Raw genomic sequence first — 26612 nt, 5'->3', positions numbered from 1 at the left:
CGGCAGCGGCCGTAAGAGCTCGGAAAATGTAAGAGCGCGGCGCCGCGCGGCCCGCCGCGCTCGCGCTCAATCCCTTGCAATTACGGCCGCTGCCGGCCGCTGCTCTTTCAGTGGGAATTGACCCTAAATGTCAGTTTTTCTTGAAACAAACCAGAACATGACAATGTATAGTAAACAGTACATTAAGAAAAAAATATGTTAATGTTGTTGTTGAAAATATTAGCAACCTTATTATAAGACATGGTTTTAGTAACGGCTTAGTGTTAACTCCATTAACTTTGTTCAAGACAATCTAGAACTTAAGTCGGTACTTAAAAAAAACATGGTTAATGTCATGTACAACTGTAGATAAAACATAGAGTTTCTGTAGTTTTCAATGCATGACAAACGCCGCACGTAAAACCATGCAATTATTTTGTATATGTAAAAGTTAAGGTTAAGGATGTCACAATATTTTCTATGTAATTATATCATGGTCTAACATCAAACACTGGTATTTTTGCAAAAAAACCTAGTAATAGTGTAGAACTTTAAAACAATAAAGAAGATATCTGTAGTGATTTCCTAGACATAAATTCAGGTCCAAAGAATATTTGAATACAAAATCAATGCAAATTTTTCAATTCGTTTTCATATTTTCAGTTCTTGTATAAGCTCTTAACTAAATATAAACAAACCTGATAGGACTTTTTACTTTAAAATTCAATTTAAAAATAAAATGCGGCTAAAAATCAAGGTAAAAATTATAACAATTATTTTATCAATCGAATCATTATTTTATGAAGTCTCTTAAACATTGTTAAAATGGAACATAGAATATTTTCTTTCACAGACTTGGTTATTTGAGGCTTAGTGAAACATTTATTGAATAGTTAAAAAAACCGGCCAAGTGCCAGTCGGACTCGTACACGGAGGGTTCCGTACCATTATTCATTATTCAAAATAGAGCAAAAATGAAAAAAAAAACACGTTTGTTGTATGGGAGCCCCCAAAATATTTATTTTATTCTAGTTTTCATTTATTCAGTTTCTGTTGTTATAGCGGCAACAGAAATACATCATCTGTGAAAATTTCAACTCTCTAACTATCACGGTTCATGAGATACAGCCTGGTGACAGACGGACGGAAGGACAGAGGAGCGAAAACAATAGGGTCCCATTTTACCCTTTGGGTACGAAACCCTAAAAACATGTATTTAGGCATTCAGGTAAAAATTAAGATTAGCATAACATATTGTACAGAAAAACAGTATTAATTCTATTTTCATTATTAATATTTTGTTCTGGAGTATTGGGCTCTTTTTATTGTTGCTGGTTTTAATGAATAACTGCGACTTTCGATAACCAATCATCCAATGTTTTTCTTTTAAAGATTGAAATTTTACATAATTTATATGAAGCTAATGTCTAAATTCAATTTTTAATCGCAAAAAAAACGATAGATTAGTTATTGAAATTGGAAATACATGTGTATTTAACAATTATTCGAGTTGTGGCGTTTGCAGTAACACGACTTAGTACAATTTATTTATCAATACAATGTGCAATATTAAAATCGCATTAAATATTAAGTATTACGAAATAAAATGCAAGACTATCACTTTTTGTACATTTTAAAAATCCGATTCATCTCAGATTATATTGGTAATTATGTCAATTACAATGTTTTACGCATTTCGACTGCTTTTTACGGTATACAATTGTGTTGTAGAGTTATTTACTGCAAATTTTGTGATTTGTCCTTTACGCCTTTTTGTGTAAATAATAGGTTTTCAAGTAAGTTATTTTAGAATTTTTTTACTTAATAACATTTACCTCATTGTGAATTTACACAAAACATAATGCAGTAAAGATTTATACAGCAATGAAATACATATCTAAGATAGCAAGCTAACAACACCACATCACCACATTTTGCAACTAAACTGGTGATTATTAATCGCCACATACACTTTGCAACTAAAGCAGTGATATTAACACCACAAACATTTTGCAACTGAAATAGTAGAAGCACTTTAAACACTGGTACAAACGGTGATTCTTCTAATAACCACAAACACTTTTTAATCACCACAACACTGCAACTAAGAGGCGATTTCGTTAATAACCACAATACACTTTTCGGTCACGTTAATCACCGATGTCACCATGATTTCGTTAATCACCAATACTCCGAACTTAGATCACGAGCACTGTTTCAGTCTGTTTTTTAACACTCATATGAGCCCGTGGCGTTTCTTGTATTCTTCTAAATTAAGTGAACGTTTCGGGCCGGTTTCTTTCACTTTCGTCGTCACCTGTTTGGGCTGGCTTGATACTGATTCTGAAAATAAAAATAATTTTCAAAAATTAATGTGTCTCTTAGATATTATAGTTTTATAAAAGCTAAAAGTGGGCGACGCGTGGGTGTGGTAAGCAAATGATTTTGGACTCTCACCCTTGGTAAAAGGTAAAACAATAAAAAGATAAATAAAGAGTATTTATCTGTTTATTTTTTACCAATCACATTACATGAAATCCACATCTCGTCTTTTTCATGTCGATCCCACACGTCTCCTCTCAGCTCCGCTCATCTCCGCTTCAGTGTAAACGCAGCCTAACCTACTGAACCGATTTGTATGAAATTTGGTACAGACATAGTTTGGAACTTGAGAAAGGACATAGGATAGTCGTCACTACAAAAAAATAAAATTTAATAGCGCCATCTATTGGTCAAATAAAAAATCTGCTGGAAGTTACTATTCCACGCGAACGAAGTCGCGGGCTAAAGCTAGTTCAATATAAAACTTACTGGCTATAGGTAGGTCGAGTTCGATGTTAATATCGAAGTCGTGTAGCGAGTACAAACTTGTGTCGTTACCCGCCGGCTTGTCGCGTTTCGCCTTCTCTAAGTCTTGCTGTTGTTGCTGAAAATAAACAATACGTTATTTAGTTCATTCTGGTTTCAGTATAGCAGTCAATGAATGTCCTTGGCAGTAGTTATGGGTAGTCACAGGCCCAGTAAGTCTGACACCAGTTTAACCAAGGTTTATTGGGTTGTCCGGGTAACTGGGTCGAGGAGATCAGATAGGCAGTCGCTCCTTGTAAAACGCTGGTACTTAGCAGCATCCGGTTAGACTGGAAGCCGACCCCAACATAGTTGGGAAAAGGCTCAGGAGAAGATGATGATGGTTTCAGTATGGCAGGAAACTACTACAAATATGTATTAGTATAAAATACTTTTTTTAAAAATTTCCACCATATATATCACTAGCCGTTTTCCCGCGGTTTCACCCGCGTCCTGTGAGAGCTACTGCCCGCACCGGGATAAAATATAGCCTCTGTTGCTCACAGATAATATGGCTTTCTAATGGTGAAAGAATATTTAAAATCGGTCCAGTAATTTTTGAGTTTATCCATTTCCACAACCAAACAAACAAACAAACAAAGTTTTCCTCTTTATAATATTAGTATAGATATAGATTATTTAACATTGATCTTATTTGTGTGATGAATAACCCACTTGTAATGCTTGTATCTATGTGTCTACACATAAAAATAATGTTGTTATCATATTGCTGTGGTTTACCGATTAACAATATCATACGAAAGAACGTTCAGATATAGTTATTTGGTGCTTAGATAGCCCATTTATCGGGGAAATAATAATGAATTAAGTAGTAGAAAAAGAAATATACTTACAAGTCTTTCTCTTTCTTTCTGTTCTTTAGCTGCTTTCTCTTCTTCTTCTCTCTGTTTTAACATTTCCGCTATTTCCTCTTCACTCCTTATAACATCCTGGAAGAAACGATTAAAATAGGTAGGTACATTCGTTGCGAAAGAAAATTAAAAATAAAAATAATACAAAAAACCGGCCGAGTGCGATTTGGAATCGCGCACGAAGGGTTCCGTACCATTATAAATATTATAAAACCTGAAATTATTGGGAAGTTTGTTCTTCACCGCTTCTTCTTCCCAGCCATAACACTAGGAAGTGATGAAAGGGCGTTTTGGAAGTGCTGTTATTTTGTAATTTTCGACGTGAAAATGTGCTAAAAATCAGCCTAGTTTCATAAGACGTTTTTGACTTTGACTTTGGAATATATAAATGTAAACAAACCTGAGTTTTGCTCCCTCCAGACTTGAAATTCATGACAGGTTTAGTGTGTCGCCTCGTGAAAGGATCGTCTGTTTTTTTGCCTTTATTCGCTTTTACCTGAAAATAAATATAGCATGTTATATTTTTTTAAAGGTTGAATTCGAATGTTAATGAATACATGATGGGAAATATATAGAGTGTGTTATACTAATCACATTAAATTAAAAACATTGATATACTGGTTAATATATTTTATGTCGATTAGCATAAAGAAAAAAAATACGTAAAAATAAAAAAATGCTTTTATCAAACAATGTAAATATAATAAAAATGTGCGAGAATTAGAACACCATAATATAAGAGTCAGTCTTTACAAACAACGGAAATTCTCCCTTGAAAACTGACAGCTGTCAACTGGTCAAAACATTCGATATTCCTAACTTTATCTCTGCTTTACACATGATGTTGTAAATTATGAAAACGAAAAATGACTCCTGTGGTTAAACCACTTAATGGATTAGGTATTTTTTTTACATTTCGCCATAGAATATCATTAAGTACATGTGATAGGATTTAATGTGATTAGGTACGACACACCCGATATTTACAAGAACAACTTTAAAATGTTTTCTCCACAGACAAGGATAGGATAAAAAGTTAAAACTCACCTCTTCCATGATAGCCTTTTCAGCAGTTTCAACATTGAGTTTCCTATTTCTATTATTGATATAAGATATACTCTGAATAGATGATGTTCTAGTTTTGTCCAACTGACTCGCTCGCTCTTCCAACTCTTGTATTTTCGCGTTCAATTCCATCACTGTTTCGTCGTCTCCTCTGAAATAATATAAGACAATTGGTTATTCAAATTTCTATCCTAACTAATATTATAAATGTGAAAGTAACTCTGTCTGTCTGTCTTTTCTTCACGCCTAAACTACTGAACCGATTTGTGTGAAATTTGGTACAGACAGTTTGGAACTTGAGAAAGGACACAGGATAGTTTTTATTACAAAAAAAAAAAAACAAAAATATTTATTCCGGACATACAGCGCTATCTATAATCTGCCGGAAGTGACTATTCCACGCGAACGAAGTCGCGAGCAAAAGCTAGTAAGTTATATTTTTGTCCAGGCAAATCATCAAAACGAGGGTAAAACCGCGAGAAACTGCTAGTAGCATATATTATACAAAAAGTTTTATTTTACAATCACTTCTTCATATTGAAATCTTTATTTTGATTTGTTATATGGTATTTACAATATTTTTATGATTGCAAAATATTGTATTATATTTCGAACCCCAAGATACAGGCAACGCCTAGTTTGGGGATCACAGAACTTATAAAAATGTCTCCCGTAGAGAATTTACAGCAAACATTTGAACTAGAACAAATTAATCTTAAAAAGTGATTCATTAATGTAACTGTGGATCGATAAATATTTATTTATCTATACTAATATTATAAAGAGGAAAACTTTGTTTGTTTGTTTGTAATGGATAAACTCAAAAACTACTGGACCGATTTTAAATATTCTTTCACCATTAGAAAGCTATATTATTTGCGAGTAACATAGGCTATATTTTATCCCGGTGCGGGCAGTAACTCCCACGGGACGCGGGTGAAACGGCTAGTCTTCTATATCCCTACTAATATTATAAATGAGACAGTAACTCTGCCTGTCTGTTACGATTTCACGTCTAAACCACTGAACTGATTTTAATAAAATTTGGTACAGAGATAGAGTTATCCTTGAGAAAGAACATAGGAAAGTTTTTATCTCGGACTTTTGAAGAGTTCTCTCGGAAACGCGATATAACCGAACTGTACGCGGGCGAAGCCGCGGGCGGAAGCTAATTATATTATTATAGGTAGAATAATATTATAGGTACACAAGTTGCAGTAGCAAGTGTATACTTTGCCTAACTGCCTACCATATAATCTTTTCCTTCTCGTCTCAATCCATCCTAAGGTTGTCTGGAAGAGATCGCTCTTAGCGATAAGACCGCCCATTATGTCACCTACTTAACTAGATTAAGATCAAAAATGTAAAATTGGTGTACCTAATAAAGAATATCTATTTATCTATCCATCTATACTCCATTTAAAATAACATTAGAAATTTAAGTAAACCTTTTTTACTGTTTGTTCAACCGATTTTGACTTCTATTGCGTTAGTAGTATGATTAATGGCGGCTGCAGTAAATACTTGGTATTGTAACCACTATTTTGCTTTCAATTCCGTTCTTTTGTCTACGGAATAGAAGTCAAAATCGGTTGAACAAACAGTAAAAAAGGTTTACTTAAATTTCTAATGTTATTTTAAACTAGCTTCTGCCAGCGGTTTCACCGGTATCCCGTGGGAACCTATGCACGAACCCGGATAAAAAGTAGCCTATAGCCTTCCTCGATAAATGGGCTATCAAACACCGAAAGAATTGTTCAAATCGGACCAGTAGTTCCTGAGATTAGCGCGTTCAAACAAACAAACAAACTCTTCAGCTTTATAATATTAGTATAGATGGAGTATAGTATTAGTATAAAGTCTTACCTCAATTGCGCGACATCCCTTTCCTTCATAAGTTGAGTTTTCTTCATGGCATAGTTGGTGGGATGTGATCTGAATCGATCCTTTTCAGCTACTATTTTCTCTATGTCCTCTTCCTGAAAAATGTCGTCTTGAAATATTAAGACATGCTGTTATTTATAACGAGGAAACATTAAAGTTATACCATTTAATTGTTACTTGGTTTTTCTATACTTTTATTTCATGTTTATATTGGGATATTATAAATTGCATATCAAATAAATAATCGCCTATCAATAAATACTCATCATTTATATTCTTTTTTACATCAAATAACTTACTCCACTACAAATAAACTAAATGTTTAACAAAACTCAAACTGCAGATAATTCGAAATTATACATCAATATGACATTACTTTTTTCCTTATAATACAATACAGTTAAATTTATTCTTGTACAAAAATACTACATACAAGCATTAAATACTGACTGCACAGCAAATTTTCCATATTTCATAGCAAAATAACTATCCCAGTCGCATATTAACCAGTAAGTACAACAAAACCTGTTCATCATATTAGTCTTAATTTTCAAGAAGCCATGCTCGGCAAATTTAATGATTATTATAACAAAAAAATCCTGTCACATTGCATTATTTCTAAAAGCAGAATAAATTAACTGAAATCTCATGCAGCGTACTACGAAGATGGTAGAATTTTATTTAGATTCAATTTATTTAGCACATTGCCATTCATTTATAACCTTCAATTAAAAAACATTGTTTTAAAAATTGAAGCTAGCAACGAAAACGAATCGCTGCAAAACCGACTCCACGTAGTCTTATTTGCCCTACCCCTAGAGTGCAATTCAAAACCGCGTAGGCGCGGAGGGGCGAGGCGGCCTGCGAGCTGAGGCGCAGGTAGTTTTAACGCTCGCCGACGCGGTTGAGGCTGGCCGGCTCTGCCGGCCAGTAAGCCGAAGCTGCGGTGGTGAGCGTGAAAACCATCTGCGACGATAAGCTCGCATGGGACCGCCGGAGCCACGAAGCGCCGGAGCCGTGACAGAAGCCATGCTTGTTGCATGCTTACTTCCATGTTGCGTGCCTGCTTACATGCTGCATGCCTGCTTGCATGCTTCAGGCTTGTTTGCATGCTTCTTACAGGAAAATAAAAATTCCAAAAATATGCCAAAATATGATTCTGACTATAAACATTCTGAAATATGATAGTTCTGCCTTTTAATGACTACTTATATGAAATGTATGCCAAAAGGAAATACTGAAAATGACTAAAAATGTACCCGCTCCATTTTTTTTAAGAATGTGCAAGCATATCATCGGACTTGCGATCCGACTCAAGTACGTGGCGCCAACTGCAGAAGCTAAAAATGAGCCTATTGGGCAAAAAAGGAAGCGTGGACTCTTATTAAGATTTCAATAAATTACAATTTTGCATTTAATTTTATATTTTTCTGCTGATCTCATTATGTGGTAATTAATAAACAATAAGATGACTGTGACTAATAAAATGCTGTTTTATTCAGAAAAACTGCTGTAAATAATATAAAAATAGAAGCTATATTTAAAAGGAAAAAAGTTAACATGTATAATGTGCATTAAGATTGTTAGCTGTGCATTGATGAAAAAGCTTTTGCTTTAGGAAAAATCGCTGTACGCTGCGAAAATAAATTGTAATGTGTTTAGTGATATTTTGAGTTGAATATTTTGCTGTGCAATCAGTAATTTTGATGGGAATTCGGAATTTTACTGCATAGAAAAAGGATATTTTTTGATTTGCGTTTAAATACTACCCGTTTATATTTCTAATTTTAAGTTTTCTTTGCAAGGAATGTACTTAGCTACTCTGATTTAAATAGTATTTACCTATTTGTTACTTTATTGTAAAGTTTTATGTTGTGTCTAATTTTTTTTATTTGTTATCTTATTTTTTTTTCAATTTCCTTTATTTTAAAGTTTGCTTTGTAAGAAATTTCCTTTCTCTGATTTATGTAAGTGACTTTTGCAGTCGTGTAAATCAAATAAATAAATAAATGTTTTTTGTTTGTTTGTACCGTAAAGGCTTATGAACTACGGAACCGATTAGAAAAATTCTTACAGTTGGAAAGCCGTAACGTGGGCTATACAAGGTGTTGATTTGAATTTGTGCCATATTTCAGGAGGGGGACATAAAATACGTAAATAATCAATTGGAATTACAGTAGACGGGAAATAGCTAATGTACACTGCTTTTTTCGTCATTGTAATGTCGTAGTATTTCAGAAGTAATCCAATTTTATGAATGAAAGTTATGAATGATCGTTGCGTATGCTGTGTATTTGCGTTTGTGTGAGGCAGCACGATTTTAAGGCCAGTAACACACGCGCCAAGTTTAAATACGACTAGGTGACATTGACGGAATTCCGAAAAAAATAAAAAATAAGGAACCAATTTTTTTTTGTTGTTTTGGGTCGAGAATCATTAGCATAATTAAGTCCTTGAATATGGCACAGATGCAAATCAACAGCTTGTATTTTATTCTGGTAAGGGTTGAAGTTCCTCAGAGAAAACGCGGGAGAGGACCTATTTATTTATTATTTAGATTACATTAAAGTTTTCTCACCTTAAATTCATACATAAGTGCCTCTTTAACCTCTTGTATCTTATTTCTAACGAAGTCCATAGTGGGGGGCTTTTTATTCGCGTCTTTGATCGCTTTGTTCCATTTCTGAAACTCACTCTCTGTGAATTCCTGAAAAAATACATTTTATTATACTTATTGTCAATGATGAACGAGTAAATAAGGCGTTTTTTTCTTTGTATAATATCAATTCATGAATATCGAAATGAATACAATTGTCGGGAAATATTTTGAAGCCAAAAATATAATTCAATACTTTGATAAGAGTTAGTGGTCAAACAAAAACTGGTAATTTAAATATCTGTTTTATTTTTTAATCTGTATTTAGGTACTAATCATTTTAAGCGATTAACTAAACTGTCATTCAATTATTAAAATCTTTTTCCAAAACTTGAATTTGTGATCAAAAGATTACTGCAGACTAACAAATTATTATTTCCACAACATAAGCCTACTAAATATTATAGATGTGAAATTTTGTAACAATGTATGGATGTATGTTTGTTATTCTTTCACACAAAAACGGCTGGACCAATTTGGTATGTAGATAGGTGATATCCTGGATAAACACATAGGTTATTTTATTGTATTAGGCTGCTTTTTATCAAGGAAGGCAGGTAGGTAGTATAAAAAGGATGTCTCTTCCAGACCTCGGGACTACAGAGTCCCGGATTTTTGGGAGGCGAACGTGGGGCCGAAGCCAACACGCTGAAGCCCTTTTGAGACAACTTTAATGAAATGGTGACACATATTATTAAAGTATATTATTATTCTTACCTGATTACTAACAAACTCTAACCGGAACACTCTGTCCTGTGTGCCGTGCCTTAACTTAAGTCCCTTATTCGTTCTAGTGTTACCTAAATTGTATACTTTAGCTGTTTCATATACGTCTATTATTTCTGCTACCTGCAAATAAAATGGGAGATTTAAGATCCAAGCTATTGGACGGTATGTAATAATAATAATGCTTAATATTCATTTATTTGCTCAGAAGGTAGGCTGTATGTTAAAGAATCCTAGTACAGTTAACTTCAGGTCAGTGGTAACAGTTTTATAGGAAAATCGCACTTATTACTATTGAGTTAAGGTGCATGACAGTTACCACTGATGTGCAGTCTACCATACATTCTACCATTTTGGCAATATTAATTTATCTTCATAATAAAATGTGTAACAGTTTTCACAAATAATAACTTCTTATCATTTATTTATTGTTGTTATGCAGAATCGGACAACATAAACGTCTATTTTTGAAAAAACAACCGTTCTTTTTGAAAATTGTTCTTGAAAATAATGGTAAACAGTTGTTTCAAGAAAATTGACGATTATGTTATCGGTTGAACTTAGGCATAAATAACTAGTATTTTTATTGCATTAATTTCTGTCAGGATACATGTCAACTGTTAAAATTGGGCTATGTAATAATAATTACATACATCTGCATCTATTAGTCTGTTTTTTAATCTCGTAGACTAAATTGACACTTGCAAAATGTCAAACTTACAAATAATGTTGCTAGCTCTTTGGTGCAGTGTTGTACTTACGATACCGGTTCGTTGAATCGTAACTTTTTATCTACAATAGACGAATTTAATATTCATTCAAAGTTTTATATTTAAAATTCACGTACGTACCAGTATGCCAGGGATATCTGAACACGCGAAGCCATGCGTAATCATCAAGGATAAGCACATTATTTCAGGATGACTTATTGTGAAAAAACGATACTTGATTTTATTAACGCTAAGTTTCGGTCGTGCCACATCACTATTTAAAAATTTGCAATAAACTGACAACACTAGTAATGTCAGTTTAGTGTACGAGATTAAAAAACAGACTATAAGTCTGACGCCAGTCTAACCAAGGGGTATTGGGTTGCCCGGGTAACGGAGTTGTGGAGGTCAGGTAGGGCAGTTGCTCCGGATGCGAGAGGTGGTTCCCACGAGACGCGGGTGAAACCTCTGGAAGCTATAGTGTATTAATAACAAACTTACCCTATAAACAGGATTTCCGTTATTATTGCCGATGCCAATTCTTACGAAGCAGCCGTTGACGACGCGAGCGAAGAATGGAAGATGCACCAAACGTTCGAGTTTAAACCTGAGAGAAATACATGAATATGGTGAATAATTTAGTTTTAAGGGAGGTCTTTTTTTATGTAAGTATTTAAAGTTGTTCAATCAGTTTTACCAAGCGGTACTAGGTTGCCCGGATAACTGAGTTGAGGAGGTCAGATAGGCAGTCGCTCATTTTAGAACACTGGTACTCAGCTACATCCGGTTAGACTGGAAGCCGACCCCAACATAGTTGGGAAAAGGCTCAGCAGAAGATATAAGTTAAAGTTGTAACTTTTTACTCCTACTTTAATTGAACCTAAATTGTATGAAACGGAATTTTTATTACCTTTAAAACTGCAACAAATATGTTTCAATTATTGCAATTCTTTTATTTTAATTAGTCTGGTTTATTTTCAAAAACCATGCTTTTTAATAAAAAATATGCATGTGGAATAAAAACCGCAATATTTTTTTTCTAAACAAAGTTATTCAAAAGTAATAATCACCTGCTAAGTCTAAGTTTATTGATCTGTTCCTTAGTGTCAGCGTATTTGATCTCCACTTCTTCTCTCTCTCGCTTCTTCTCCTCTTGTTCTCCGTCTGACGAGGAAGAACTTGACGAACTGCGCCGACCTACAGATAATATTAATATTAGAATAAAAAAAACTAACTACAAACTGAAGTAAAGACCCGATTTTGAGGAAATATTAAAAGTTTTAAAAATCAGTTCATAAAAAAGGTAAGAGTTATGATTGGGAACCTCCTTTTTGAAGTTGATTTAAAGAAACTATGGCTTATTATTTTTAATAATACTGCCACTAATTTTAGTGTTTACCAATGTAGATAATTTGCATGGATACACAGAATATTTTGATCCAGGTGCATAGATTATTTCGTCCTGTCATGATTGACTGTATTAACGACATATACAATATTGTCGCTTATAAGTATTTTAATTCAATTTAGTTTATAGAATGCCATCTATAGTACTAACGACCAGGTAAACCGGTTCCTGATACAGTCGCTGATAGCCGATCAGGAAACCACAGGCCACTTTCACTGGCTACTGATCTCTGATAGCCTAGGAACTTATCTGACAGATAACAAACTGACACTTTATCGCTCAGTAAAACCGAGCCCAAATATTCAAAACTCTCACCTTGCGACTTATTATCGTCAGAATCCGACCCAGAGTCGTCAGAATAGATGTCAGAAGCTTTGAGTTTGACGCTCTGCTTGCTAGTGCCGCCGATAATCTCGGCGTCCGCGTCCTGAGGAGAAACGTAGTCGTTCGCCTTTACGGGTTACAACGGGGTGACAGTCAGTTCAGTACTGTGGCTTGATATTGTGTGTTTTGTGAAATGATAAAAAAATTAAAAAAATAGTATAAAAAACCGGCCAAAGTGCGAGTCGGACTAGCGCACGAAGGGTTCCGTACCATTATTTATAAAACGGACAAAAAAATCACGTTTGTTGTACGGGAGCCCCTACAAAATATTTATTTAATTCTAGTTTTCAGTATTTGTTGTTATAGCGGCAACAAAAATACATCATCTTTGAAATGTTCATATATCACGGTTTATGAGATCCAGCCTGGTGACAGACGGACGGACAGAGGAGTGAAAACAATAGGGTCCCGTTTTACCCTTTACTTGTGAGATGTATGAATGTGTGAAAATAAACAAATAAAAAAAAATCGAAAACATAATTTAGAAAATATGTAGCTAAAAAACTAACGCAACAAAATAAGTAAGTAATTTATTTGATTTGTGTTGCTGATACTGACAGACTGACTAAAACTAATCCGTCTATAAACTTATAGTTACCTTTATCCAAGGCAGCGATAAATCTTTCAAACAACAGTTATAAAAACACAAGGTATGTTATTAGTTAAATACTAGCTGTTTTCCCCCGGTTTCACCCGCGTCTCAGGGAACCCTTTCTTCCCGTACCCGGATAAAATATAGCCTATGTCACTCGCGGATATAGCTTCGAAATAGTGAAATATTTTTTTCAGATTGATTTTAATTTAAATTTTTTGTTTGTTTGTACATAATAAAACTTTTTTTATTTCTCTTTTGCATGCCGTAAGGTAGAATGTGTTGGAACTCATGTGTGTAAAATGTTAACATCTTATTTTTGTACCCATATTTTTTGCAAAATAAACGATTTGATTTGATTTTGTAGTTTCGTAACCTTCGTGTAAAGCCGGGTCAAACCACGGCGAACCTAAGTGGATACCCGGCTTTACAAACAAGCAACAAAAATGTTTGAAGATGCTGGGAAGCTAGACTATCCGAGTAAGATATAACCTGTCAAGTTACGGGAAGCAATTCCCCTGGACTCGAGTGAAACCACAGGATACAGCTAGACATTAAAATGTCAACTTTATAACCATAGTTTTAAGTTACATTTTCCCTTGTAGCTTAGAACTTAACAGTTTAGTTAACAAAAAGGCTAGGCAGTTCCCAAATACTTACATCATCATCATCTTTATCTTTAGTTTCTTCCTCCTGCCTTCGCTTCTGTCGGGTAAGTTCGACTCGACTAGCTTTAGCGTCGCGTTGAGCTCTGAGCGCCGCCATTGCGTTCTGACGTTTGTCATCCACGTTACGTTTGCGCTCTGTCTTTGCCCCGAATAGGGGGGAGGCGGAACGTTCTGACGGGTCTGACGGGGAAATAAATTAGAATGAGTAAAGTGGAGTTACAGCTACACAGTAACAGGTGAAAGGGCAAAACTTCTTAGAGAATAATTATGTCGTGTTCCTCCGCGAACATCTTTGGCAGTCTTACCAAGGGATATCGAATTGCCCGGGTAACTGGGCTAAGGAGGTCAGATAGGCAGTCGCTCTGTATGGAGCACTGGTACTCAGCTGCATCCCGTTACAGTGGAAGCCGACCCCAACATAGTTGGAGAAAGGCTAGCCATGTAAAGGTAGGTTAAGTCCTAGTTTACATGGCAACATTGCAATCATAATGGGTGGTCAAAAATAAATACCCTCTCGTTTTTGTCAAGTGACGAAATTGCCTAAGCTTGAACTTAAACCCAAAAAAAAAACTAGAATTCTTGAAGCAATTTTAGCATCAGTCAATATGCTACTATATCCAAGTTCAAAACTACATAGTACAAAACAAAGTCGCTTTTTCTGTCCCTATGTCCCTTTGTACGCTTAAATCTTTAAAACTACGCAACCGATTTTCATGTGGTTTTTTTTATAAGAAAGAGGATTTCAAGAGGAAGGTTTATATGTATAACAACATACATTAAATAGTTGAGAAGTACTGTTATCCTGTGCGAAGCCGGGGCGGGTCGCTAGTATGAGAATAAATGGCTGATTACAACACAAAAAATGGTTATGTTCTCACCTGCATCCTTGGGGTCGTCGAGTATCTCACCAGGACTTGGAGGTGTCTGCTCTTTCTCTTTCTCAGGTTCTTTGGGCTCCGGACGTTCAGCTTCAGCCTCTGTCGGGAAAAAGTTTTCAAATTACTATTTTATTCACATAGGATATTGCAATCTCTATTTACGGAAAATTATTTTCAGTGTATATTGTAGTAAAACGACAATTTTTTTATATAAAAAAATATGTAATAAAAACTTAAAATACATATGTAGAATGTTTAAAGGATAACTTTCAAATAGCTGAAAAAGGCGGACATTCCATGTTGCAAACTGGCACTCAGCTGCATCCGGTTACTGAAAGCCAACCTTAGTTGGGAAAAGGCCAGGCTACGAATTACCGTATTATGGCGCTAGACCTTAAAATACGCCGCCGCTGAATCTCCCGGCGAGGCAGATCCTAGGATATATAGAAGACTCTCTGACCTCTCTTCTCCTGGCGGTCCCTCTCTCTCTCCCGCTGGCGCTGTTCCCGCAGCGCTCGTCTCCTGCGCCGCCGCTGTATCTCCCGGCGAGGCAGATCCTAGGATATATAGAAGACTCTCTGACCTCTCTTCTCCTGGCGGTCCCTCTCTCTCTCCCGCTGGCGCTGTTCCCGCAGCGCTCGTCTCCTGCGCCGCCGCTGTATCTCCCGGCGAGGCAGATCCTAGGATATATAGAAGACTCTCTGACCTCTCTTCTCCTGGCGGTCCCTCTCTCTCTCCCGCTGGCGCTGTTCCCGCAGCGCTCGTCTCCTGCGCCGCCGCTGTATCTCCCGGCGAGGCAGATCCTAGGATATATAGAAGACTCTCTGACCTCTCTTCTCCTGGCGGTCCCTCTCTCTCTCCCGCTGGCGCTGTTCCCGCAGCGCTCGTCTCCTGCGCCGCCGCTGTATCTCCCGGCGAGGCAGATCCTAGGATATATAGAAGACTCTCTGACCTCTCTTCTCCTGGCGGTCCCTCTCTCTCTCCCGCTGGCGCTGTTCCCGCAGCGCTCGTCTCCTGCGCCTTGCCTCGCGCCGCCGCTGTATCTCTCCGGGCGACGCGGATCGTTCCGCCGCAGAACGACGAGCTAGGCGGAGCTTGCGTTCTATCTCCCATCTGTTTTACAAATACATGGAGATTATATATAAAGAGATTAGCCAACTGCGCAGGACATTATAGTGCACAAGAATTTGCTTGGACACAGGTGCACTCACTATTCCTTCACTCTCATACCTCTCATACCATTGCGCGGCGTATCTTTTGATTCCTGTATTAACTGATTTGTTTATGGATGGTAATTTCTTATCTTTCTTTAAAATGCGCTGTAACGTCGATCTGAGTGTATTTAATGCATTGGAACGCTTACGAATGGATTGAGTAGGATTTTCACGAACTGACTCTTGCACTACGTCGATATTTTCTTCCGTCCGTGATGTCCGTGATGTCCTTGGGCGGCCCGATCGTTGTTTATTCAACAAAATAAAATTGTAGATCCAGTCTCCTCGAACTTTTGAACCCAATTTTTAACCGTTTGAACACTAGGACAGTCGTTAAACGTGCGCAAATTGCGATACTCTCTAAAGAAGATGGATCAAAATTGCCCCACGTCCTATAACAATGTGACGTATCTCAAAAAAAAGATAAAAATGTTTAAAAAAATATGGCAAACTCTCTAATTCATTTTTTTTACACCTTCATACGAAAAAAATGCTTTAAAAATTGTTCAGGCGCTGCTATGAAAACGTCGTAATATTCAGTTGTCGAGTCCCCCCGACCTTCTCTGGTCTTCATCATCGGATCAGCTCCAAACCTTCACTGTTGCAAAGGTCTATTCAATACAAATAATACAAGCCCAAACACGAGGTAGTTTACATACTCAGTTGTCGAGTTCCCTCGACCTTCTTTCGTCTCCATCATCAGGTTAGCTCCGAATCTTCACTGTTGCTTAGTGTTATAAGACATACATCTTATAGTCAAGTATTTATCCTGCGCATGCCTACAACTTTCAAAAGTTGCCCTGAATTTCTCAGGGTTTCCATCATCAGATCCTAACCTGATGATTATGGGACCACCTGTGAGGTATACCCTATCAAACAAAAAAATAATTTAATAAAATAGTCCATTCATAGTACTATGAACGATGTTTTCATAGCAGCGCCTGAACAATTTTTAAAGCATTTTTTTCGTATGAAGGTGTAAAAAAAATGAATTAGAGAGTATGCCATATTTTTTTAAACATTTTTATCTTTTTTTTGAGATACGTCACATTGTTATAGGACGTGGGGCAATTTTGTATGGATTGTGATCCGTCTTCTTTACGCCGCGCAATGGTGGCCGAATCATTGTTATGATAAAACTCACGCACACAAAAACCACGGTCTCCGGTAAAACTTTCACTGGCGAATGAATTCCGAAAGACCGTTGATGCTATCCCCGCACCCCGCATGCCATTTGAATGTTATTCGAAATTTAAATTTCAAAGGACTTATGGGACACCCAGTATATGCCATTTTGTATAATATAGGTAATATGTATGTCAGTCTTTAATTAAGGTATACATCTATGGGCCAATGCAGCCTAAAAATAAAGATATTTTGATTGAATTTGATTATACTGTGTCATGATAGTGCGTCCTCGGCGATTTCCTTTGACGTCACCTACAGAGTAGCGTTGAATTCGCTTCGCATTCGTGTTGGTTCGCCCATGCAGGACCACCCTTACTGAATGTAGTTAGAAGACCAAACGAATAAAGAACTAGAGCTAGAATAAGAGCATTATTTACTACATAATAGAGCTGTACTCAACTATGTAGTATTCAACCAATATCTTTCTAAATTTCAAACCCAAGGCAACATTGCGCATGCCAAGTACTTACAAATAATTCACATAATTTAACGAAAATAGTTACTAACCTGGTCTTCATAAGGTCTCTCCTCTCGATTCTCTTGAAGATCTCTTGTTCTCTCTCTTTTTCGGACATGGCGGCGAGGCGAGCCCTATCCTCTTCATCTCCCATGAGGTTTTCATCGTAGCTGAAGGAAATTATAGCTGTTAGTGTTTAGGAGATATTGAACCCTATATTTAAGAGATTTAAGGCTAAGTTTTAAAAGAAATATAGATAAAATATTTAAGGATTCATAGACAAAATCAATGTTGGTTTTCATGAAATAGCTGTTTACTATGAATTTTCATGTCAATTTTCAAGGTAAAAAGGATAATAAAAACTGTTGTCAATGTGGAACTTCTAAGTACCTTTGTTTTCTGTTATAATCATTAGGAACTTTGGTTTAATTTCATAATAAAGAGATGGAAATGTTAATAAAGAATAATTTTGGTGTTTAAAACTCACCCATCATCAAATTCCTCTTCAGAATCAATGGAATCATTGTCTGACGAATGTGATGATACTTCACCTACAACAAAACACAATATTTAGCATGGAAGTCAGATAGGCAGACACTCCATGTGGCACACTGGTACACAACTGCAGCTGTTTAGACTGGAAGCCGACCCCAACATAGTTGGAAAAAGACTGAGTAGAGAGAGATGGTGATGCATGGAGATACTAATTGAATATTTATCTCAAGATACATTTATGTAACAAATAACTTATTTACGTAACAACAAGCCTCCACCATTGGATTCAACAGAGTCCCGTGAGATCTTTTTTGCACACATATGAAATGTAGCCTTCCTTGATAAATGGGTTATCCAACACTGAAGGATTTTTCAAATCAGAATAGTAGTACCTGAGATTAGCGTGTTCAAGCAAACAAACAAGACCTGAGCTTTATAATCTTAGTGTTGATTTAGTTTACAAACCTTCCTCCGGTTCACTATAAGTCTCTTTCTTTTTTCCTGACCCAGCACTATCAGTACTTCTTCTAGTTTCTGTCTTTTTAGGTTCCGGTTTTTTCCGGTTATCATCTGAATGCTCTGACGAAGTCTTCCTACTGGTCCGAGCTGGTTCCTTTTTCTTTGATGTGTCACTTCTGGCATCGCTTTCAGAATCTGATCCTGATGATGACGATGACTTTGCTGGAAATTGTGGAATAGATAGATAGGTATTCATTATTAGGTACACCAATTTTACATTTTTTGATCTTGAACTAGTTAAAGTAGGTGACATAATGGGCGGTCTTATCGCTAAGAGCATCTCTTCCAGACAATCTTAGGATGGATTGAGACGAGAAGGAAAAGATTATATGGTAGGCAGTTAGGCAAAGTATACACTTGCTCCTGCAATTTGTATTTGTATGGAAATGTTATAGTATGTTTATGTGAATTTGAAGGGCGGGCGTTTTGGGGGCTGTCTTTTGTAAATTTGACCTTCAAAAAGTGCTGATTTTCAGCCTACTTTGAATAAATGAATTAGTTATATATTTGAGATTGTGACTCTGCTGTATTGTTTGTTTATCATATTAATAAATGCAATGCTGTCTCTCACGCTAACTGCAAAACTACAGAAAAGTTTAAAAACCCACAGAGGAAGGAAAAATGAGCGGAGATGCCGTAAGACAGGTAGATTATGACGTGAATTTTATCAATATCTAACATAATACACTCATTTAGCAGTATACTTAGGGAAGTGCAGAAAATCTTTTAGTAGTTTCAAATCTTCTTTGCACTACTTTGGTGGACCCTTACTTTAAAAACTTGTAGGATATTTAAAGCATTTAATTCATTAAATTTTAATAGCCAGAGTTTTTCTTCACCCATATCTATATGATATTACCTTTGTTCTTGTTTATTTTTTTATTTTAATTATCATTATTCTCAATGTGTACACCTATAATAGGCATAGCAAACCAGAATTTCATACCAATTTATGTTTCTTTATTATTTTATTGTTTGTAATGCTGTTTGTGTGTCAATGAAGAATAAATAAATAAAAATAAAGAACTTACAATTATTTTTCTTATTATCATCATCATCCCAGTCGGATTCACTGTCAGATCCTGAACCAGATCTCTTGGATTTTGACTGCGGCGGTGAATCACCGGTTTTCTTCTTTTTCTTCGCTAAATTGAGGAATTGCTGCAACAATTGGTACAGGTATATTATTTTAGAAGCCAGGATCACGAAAGAGGACTGATTATGAATGCAAGGAGAATAAATGATATGGGACTTCATTGGTCATATATAAAAGGAGGTTTTCAAATAGTTTTTATTATAGTGTTTATTTTTTTTAATGAAATGGTTGGATTTAAAAAATTTAGAAAATTAACTTCAGCAATGAATAACATATTCTGACCTTATTACAAACAATATTATGGAGATTATTAGTTTGAATTAAATGAATATTATATTGGCATATATCTGATATAACCAGGAGTAACTAAGGCCTAAATTGGTAAAATCATTGAATAATAATAAAAGAGCCTTAACTCTGAAAAATAAGAAAGAAAGAAGTATTTAATATTTGTCAGAAACTGGTTACAAAAGGTTTTTTATGATAAGTAGTCTCATACTTTCTACCAATATACGGTTACAAAGAAAAATATTTACCTAGTAAATATCACAAACGAATTATTTTTTGAAACGCTCATTTTTTTTTTAATTATACTAACTGATCCAATTATGATATGTGTCTATGTATGTGTGTGTGATCTATGTTTTAAAAAATTTTGTTTCACAATATATTTTTTTTATCATAACATACATAGGTGTGGAAAATGTAGGTCATTTATAATCAAAATTTTGATAAAAACATTGACTTATCTTTTTTTCAAACTCTAATTCTTTTGATACAATAAAGAACAATGTCAGGTTTCGGCCCACCCAATCAACTTTTAAAACTGAATTCTCGCGTACACAAAATTCTTTACTACAACAATTTACATAGAAAGAGAGGATTGGCTAGCGTCACCGCGTATGCAAGTCTTAATTTGCTCCAGTGATTTTAAATCAATAAAAATAGTAAGAAGTTTAGAATTAAGTAAAATATAGCTACACAAGTGAATTTAACACCTCATTATAACGTGTACTACCAAGCAAAGTGATAAAAGTGCAATATAAACTCTTAAAACTAAAAAGAAAATACGTAACGGTAAAACACAACTGTTGGTCAACAAGTGGTGAACGACCGGCCATACTTCGAAAATACTATTAGCAAATATGAAGATCCCGTGCAAACATAGTGAATAAACTAAAGAAACAGTGCTAAAAAGTGTTAAAAACATCTTACTACAGAAAAATAACCTATAACATCAACAAAACTGTTTTATCGACGATTACAAATTGGAAAAAGCGACATCTAACTAAATACTTAAGAACTAACATTCTATGATAACTTTGATCTATTGATTCAAGTCAACCAGTTCTACACAAAACACGAGATGGCTCCACCGGTGTCGAAACAGGAAAACACTATTCTCTGTACAGGTTGTAAACAAACAATCACCAGCAAACAATACCTTGCCTGTCTAACCTGCAAAGAAAATTATGATCTGGAATGCGCAAATGTGTCTGCCAGCCAATACAAAAACTTAATAAAAAATGGGAGATTAACCTGGGAATGTCCAGAATGTCAATGCAAAAGACCTAAGACAAACAACTCAAATACACCTATTAGACAGTCCTTAATAAATATCCAAACTATATCACCTGAAAAAAACGTAACACTTAGAAAAAAACCCAGTCAAAGTCAAAATTGTAATGACACAATAAACTCAGAAGACTTAAGTATATTGGGAGATACTGTGGAGGTAAATACAGAAACAAGTACAGAAAAAGAGCTAACATTACACAATCTGAGCGACATGATTACCGTGAAATTAAAAGAAAACAATAAGTCTATAATACAAGAAATACAAACTATGATACAATCAGAAATTAACAAAGCAATATTAAAGTTAAGTAAAGACATAAAACAAGAAACAACTAACTTGTGTACACAAAATGATCAGAGAAAAGCGGAAATAGAAGCACTTAATCTGCAAATAGAAAGGCTGAACAAAGAAACAGAATCCCTACAGTGTGAAATAAAAAAACTAGCAAGTAAACCACCTACGGAAATAGCTGAAAACAACACCAAAAAATTTGTGCTATACGGCCTTATGGAAGAACAAAGAGAATCTGAATATAGTCTGAATAATAGAATCATAAATATGTTCCTAGACACCTTACAAATAGACTTGTCAGGTTACATAGAGGATACCTATAGAATTGGAAGACATAATTTCAACAAAACCCGACCATTAGTCATCGAACTAATAAGTAAAAGAATGGTCAAATACTTAATCACTAACAATCGACAATTCTACGGTACCGGGATAAGCATATCTGAATTCCTAAACGAAGAACAACGAAAAGAGAGAAATATCATGAGAGATAAAATGCTAAATGCACGAAAACAGGGACTGCATGCAATAATAAGGAACAAAAAACTATTTATAGAAGGAGAACAATTTAATATAAAAGAAGATCTAAATACATACATTCAAAGCAAGCATGAGAAAAATGATTATACTTATATTAATAATAAGCATAACGATGTCGACGCTAATACTACTGTACCTGTGACTAAGCAGCAAAACCATTTATTTCGCGAATATAGACCAACCTTTTAGCATATTATTTCAAAACATCCAGAGTTTACATAACAAACAACACATAATTGAAGCATTTTTAAACGAAAATCCGAAGCACCAAGTAATATGCCTAACCGAAACATGGTTGTCTCAAGAAAAATTGAATATGATTCACTTCAACGGGTATAAAGTAGCAGCGTCTTATTGCCGACAGAGCCGAGGAGGAGGCGGCGTCTGCATCCTCCTTGAAGAAAACTTATACCATATAGAAAGAAAAGAAATATCGGACATGTCAATAGAATACATAGTAGAAGTTTGTGCGACTGAATTACCAAAAGAAAATTTATTGATAGTAACAATATATTGGAATAGGAGAGAGGAAGAAACATTTTTCTGTCAACTCAACAAAATACTAACATATTTAAATAAAAAACACTCTAAATCAAAATTAATAATCGGAGGAGATCTAAATATAGACATACTTAAAAATAACTTAAAAACTAATACCTTTCTGGACCTTATGTCTGAATACAAACTAACACAACACATAAAAGATCCTACTCACATAACACAAACCACAGCCACTTGCCTAGATTTGATATTCACTAATTTCAACACAAAAGATGTACACACACATGTACAGGAAATGGGTTTCTCAGACCATTGCGGCACTATACTAACATTTAACATACCACAACAACAAAAAATAATGAACTGGTATACCGAAAAGAGGATATATAATACAAATAATATAAATAAATTTAAACTAGAACTAACAACAGTAAATTGGAATGATATAATTACTAAAAATAACAATATAAACCAAAACTACGAAGCCTTTAATAATATATTACAAACTATACTTAATAAAACCATACCAAAGCAAAAAGTAAAATTTAAAAAAATATGTAAAAAATACTGGCTAACCAAAGGAATAAAGCTTTCATGCAAAAATAAGAGACTACTTAAAATCTTAACTATAAAAATAAATAATCCAATTATAAATAAATATTATAGAAACTATGAAAAAATTTTAAAACTTACCGTAAACAAAGCCAAAAAATTACACTACATACATAAACTCAAAATGTCGCAAAACAAAACAAAAACTATGTGGGGCATAATACACGAACGTACTAATAAAAAATCTAGTAAAGAACACCATAACATTCAACTTCAAATAAATAACACCCTAATTTCAGACCCTAATCAAATAGTAAATGAATTTAACAATTTTTTTGCGTCGGTTGGGGAAAAAAATGCTCATAATCCAATTAATACACCTCAAGACTTGCCTACACTACAATCAACTCTAAATACTTTCTTTCTGGAACCAGTAAACTACCGCGAAATCTATAATATCATAAGAAACCTTAAAAATAAACAAAGCTTCGGTACTGATGAACTTCCACCTTCCCTTATTAGACAATGTGCTGATGAACTTACATTACCCTTCTGTATATTAATCAATCAATCCTTCGAAGAAGGCAAATTCCCAGATCTACTTAAAAAAGCCATAATTAAACCGATACATAAAAAAAACTCTAAAACAGACCCGCATAACTACCGCCCTATAGCGTTATTACCCACAGCTTCTAAAATTTTCGAAAAGACCATGTGCAACCGCGTATACAATTTTTGCGAAAAATACAAAATCTTAGATGAAAGCCAAAATGGTTTCCGTAAACATCGCTCAACAACCCTTGCTGTTTATAAATATATGCAGGAAGCCATTAATATAGTAAACAAAAAACAATATGCGGTCGGAATACTCCTGGACATGACTAAAGCATACGATAAAGTCCAATTCAGCATTCTACTGGATAAATTATATAAAATAGGGATTCGTGGAAAAGCACACAAATGGTTCACATCATATTTAAAAAATAGGGAACAATATGTTGAAATAGAAAGTTGCAATCCTGACCTTAAACAAATAATAAATATTAGATCTGATAAAAAAATCATAAACGCATCAATACCTCAAGGCAGTGTCATTGGATGCCTACTTTTTTTAATCTATATCAACGACCTCCCGAAGATTACAAAAGAACCATGTGTACTATTCGCGGATGATATATCACTGCTAACTGCATGCGACAACACGGTCGGTTTAAATGAGCGGCTTCAAAACATCTTCGATAAAATTGCAGAATGGATGAAAGATCATTATCTCGAAATCAACTATGAGAAAACTAAATTAATCACGTTCTATCCATATCAAAAATCTCCCTTAGAAATAAACTTCACAACTAATGGTACAAAAATAGAAAATGTCAAAGAATTCACATTATTAGGAGTAACTATAGATACAAACTTAAACTGGAAGACGCACGTAAAAAACATTCGATCAAAATTATCTAGATTCGCCTACGCTCTCCGGGAAATCAAAAAGACCACCGACTTTCATACAGCTTTAACCACTTATTATGCCTACGCATACGCATGGCTTAGCTACGGAATAATATTGTGGGGTAATAGCACAGACACACCTTCCCTTTTCACTCTTCAAAAGAAACTAATCCGTATCCTAACTAACATAGACCAAATGGACAGTTGCCAACCCTATTTCAAAAAACACCAAATACTTACCTTACCATGTATATACATTTTAGAAATATGTAAATTTGTGAGAAACAACCTTACTTTCTTTACCAAACGTGGAGACAAGCATACAAACAGATCTCTAAGACATAGAAACAGATTAATGTTACCTACTTCAAACATGACCCTACATTCGAATAGTCCATATGTCATGTCAATAAAAATATATAATAAGATTCCAGAAACCCTAAAAAAAGTAACTAGTAATATATTATTTATTAAAAAGTTAAAACAAATACTCATAAATAAAGCATACTATAATATTAACGAGTACATGAATGATAAAAAATTAAAATAAATAAATAAACAATATATTTGGATATATATGTATATATAAAATAATAATAATTTCAAAACCCCTAATATAAAACTATACAAGTACTATAATATAATAAACACATCTATTCTCTTTAGGTATAATAAAAACAATAAATAATATATAAAATAAGCATCACTCTAACTAAATTACTTAAATAAGTACAACCAGAATGAAATAAGCAATAAAAATTTTAACTCATACATTCCGTCTAATATAAAAATAAAATAGTACAATAATAACATTTATAAAACTAGCTTCCTCCTCTCTTCTACGTTGCCGTGCCCGACGGGGTCCATAATGTAACAAAACAACATAATTATGTAACACCATCACGAAACTTATGGAGTGCAATAAAGTATTGAAGTATTGAAGTATTGAAGTATATAAAATACTAACTTCTTATAAAATATTTAATTGTTGTCTAGAACTTTTCCAAAAAAAATATCATGTTAATAAGTAATTATTTTGTTTATCGACTTCAGGTTTTTCGTTTGAATAATTTGGTTTTGAGAAGTTCAATGCAAAAGTGGAAAACATAGAAAAGCTTCTGACATTAAACTACACAAAAAACTGTAAGAATTTTCACTGTACATGAAATATTTTTATTGAGCCTAAGTTACTATGGACGTCTGACATTGTTCTTTATTAATCAATAATAAAAATGATCTCATTTTTTATCTGTGGTTCCTAATTTGCATACTTGCAAATATTTCTGGAATTCATGGAAGTAAGTAGGTAATAATACTCAAGAAAACAGTTGTAACACATTATCTGAATGCATTCCTCTGAAAAGAGAAAGTCTAGGCCAAAAATTATATAACTTGTGGACATTTCTCGCCTAAATGCCTTAGCAACAGACTCGTAACGACTTTTTAAAGTTTTTTTTTTACTTTATTCCAACTTCCAGAGGAGTTTCAACATGTTTTAGGCTGAATACCAAACAAATTTGAATTTTATAGTGAAATGTCGCAAAAATAATAGCGGGAATGTTGGCTTTCATTCATTTTTACATGACTCACGCAATAGAAGCCATTTAATAAAGCTGTAACGTAAACAACGACGATTTCTGAGAAAGAGATAAGGCAGAATTTTCAATGTTATTTTGAAAACTAAAACCACGCTGCAGACATTTGTTTTTCAAGTAATGCGCAAAAGATCAATTTTAGAACGAAGGAACATTGATCTTGGCCTATTTACGCAGTCAAATTAATGAAGAATGCCGTCAAATCGTTACGTACGGACGTGAACTTATATATAACCTAAGGTTTTTAAAGAAAATGAACTTACTGAGTCTAAATCTGAACACTCGCTGCTGGAGTCCGAGTCTATCAGCGGTTTATTCTTCCTTTTAGCCATTTTGCACTTATATAAAACTGGAAAAAACGATAATTAAATGCGTCTGCTAGCTTTTTCCTTCTTCTCGAAGTCGTCAATCAACCACAGACTAAAAATATACAAACGTTTTTTTTCTTTGTAAATTTTGACGACAGG

The 26612-nt window shown here is 34.6% G+C and overlaps 1 protein-coding gene across 2 annotated transcripts; it reads right to left on the bottom strand.

Annotated features, from left to right (window-relative positions):
• Positions 1 to 1501: 1501 nt before the first annotated feature.
• On the bottom strand, positions 1502 to 26575 carry LOC124643165 (RNA polymerase-associated protein Rtf1). 2 transcript variants are annotated; one of them, XM_047182037.1, is made up of 19 exons: positions 26409 to 26575; positions 19574 to 19703; positions 18489 to 18704; positions 18016 to 18079; positions 17579 to 17698; positions 15622 to 15782; positions 14670 to 14768; positions 13784 to 13971; positions 12463 to 12598; positions 11810 to 11936; positions 11241 to 11346; positions 10021 to 10152; positions 9226 to 9354; positions 6630 to 6742; positions 4746 to 4914; positions 4099 to 4194; positions 3681 to 3776; positions 2791 to 2905; positions 1502 to 2322 (listed from the first exon to the last, which is right to left on the bottom strand). In XM_047182037.1, the coding sequence occupies exons 1-19, from the start codon at positions 26475 to 26477 to the stop codon at positions 2216 to 2218; spliced, it is 2373 nt and encodes a 790-aa protein (XP_047037993.1). In that variant the 5' UTR covers positions 26478 to 26575; the 3' UTR covers positions 1502 to 2215. The 2 variants fall into 2 exon arrangements, with proteins under 2 accessions (XP_047037993.1, XP_047037994.1); XM_047182038.1 differs by having other exon boundaries at positions 12463 to 12574.
• Positions 26576 to 26612: the final 37 nt, after the last annotated feature.

The sequence above is a fragment of the Helicoverpa zea genome, chromosome 26 (assembly GCF_022581195.2).
Source record: "Helicoverpa zea isolate HzStark_Cry1AcR chromosome 26, ilHelZeax1.1, whole genome shotgun sequence".
Taxonomy (NCBI): domain Eukaryota; kingdom Metazoa; phylum Arthropoda; class Insecta; order Lepidoptera; family Noctuidae; genus Helicoverpa; species Helicoverpa zea.
Note: the sequence above shows the minus strand (reverse complement) of the source record. Positions and strands in the feature narration are given on the sequence as shown.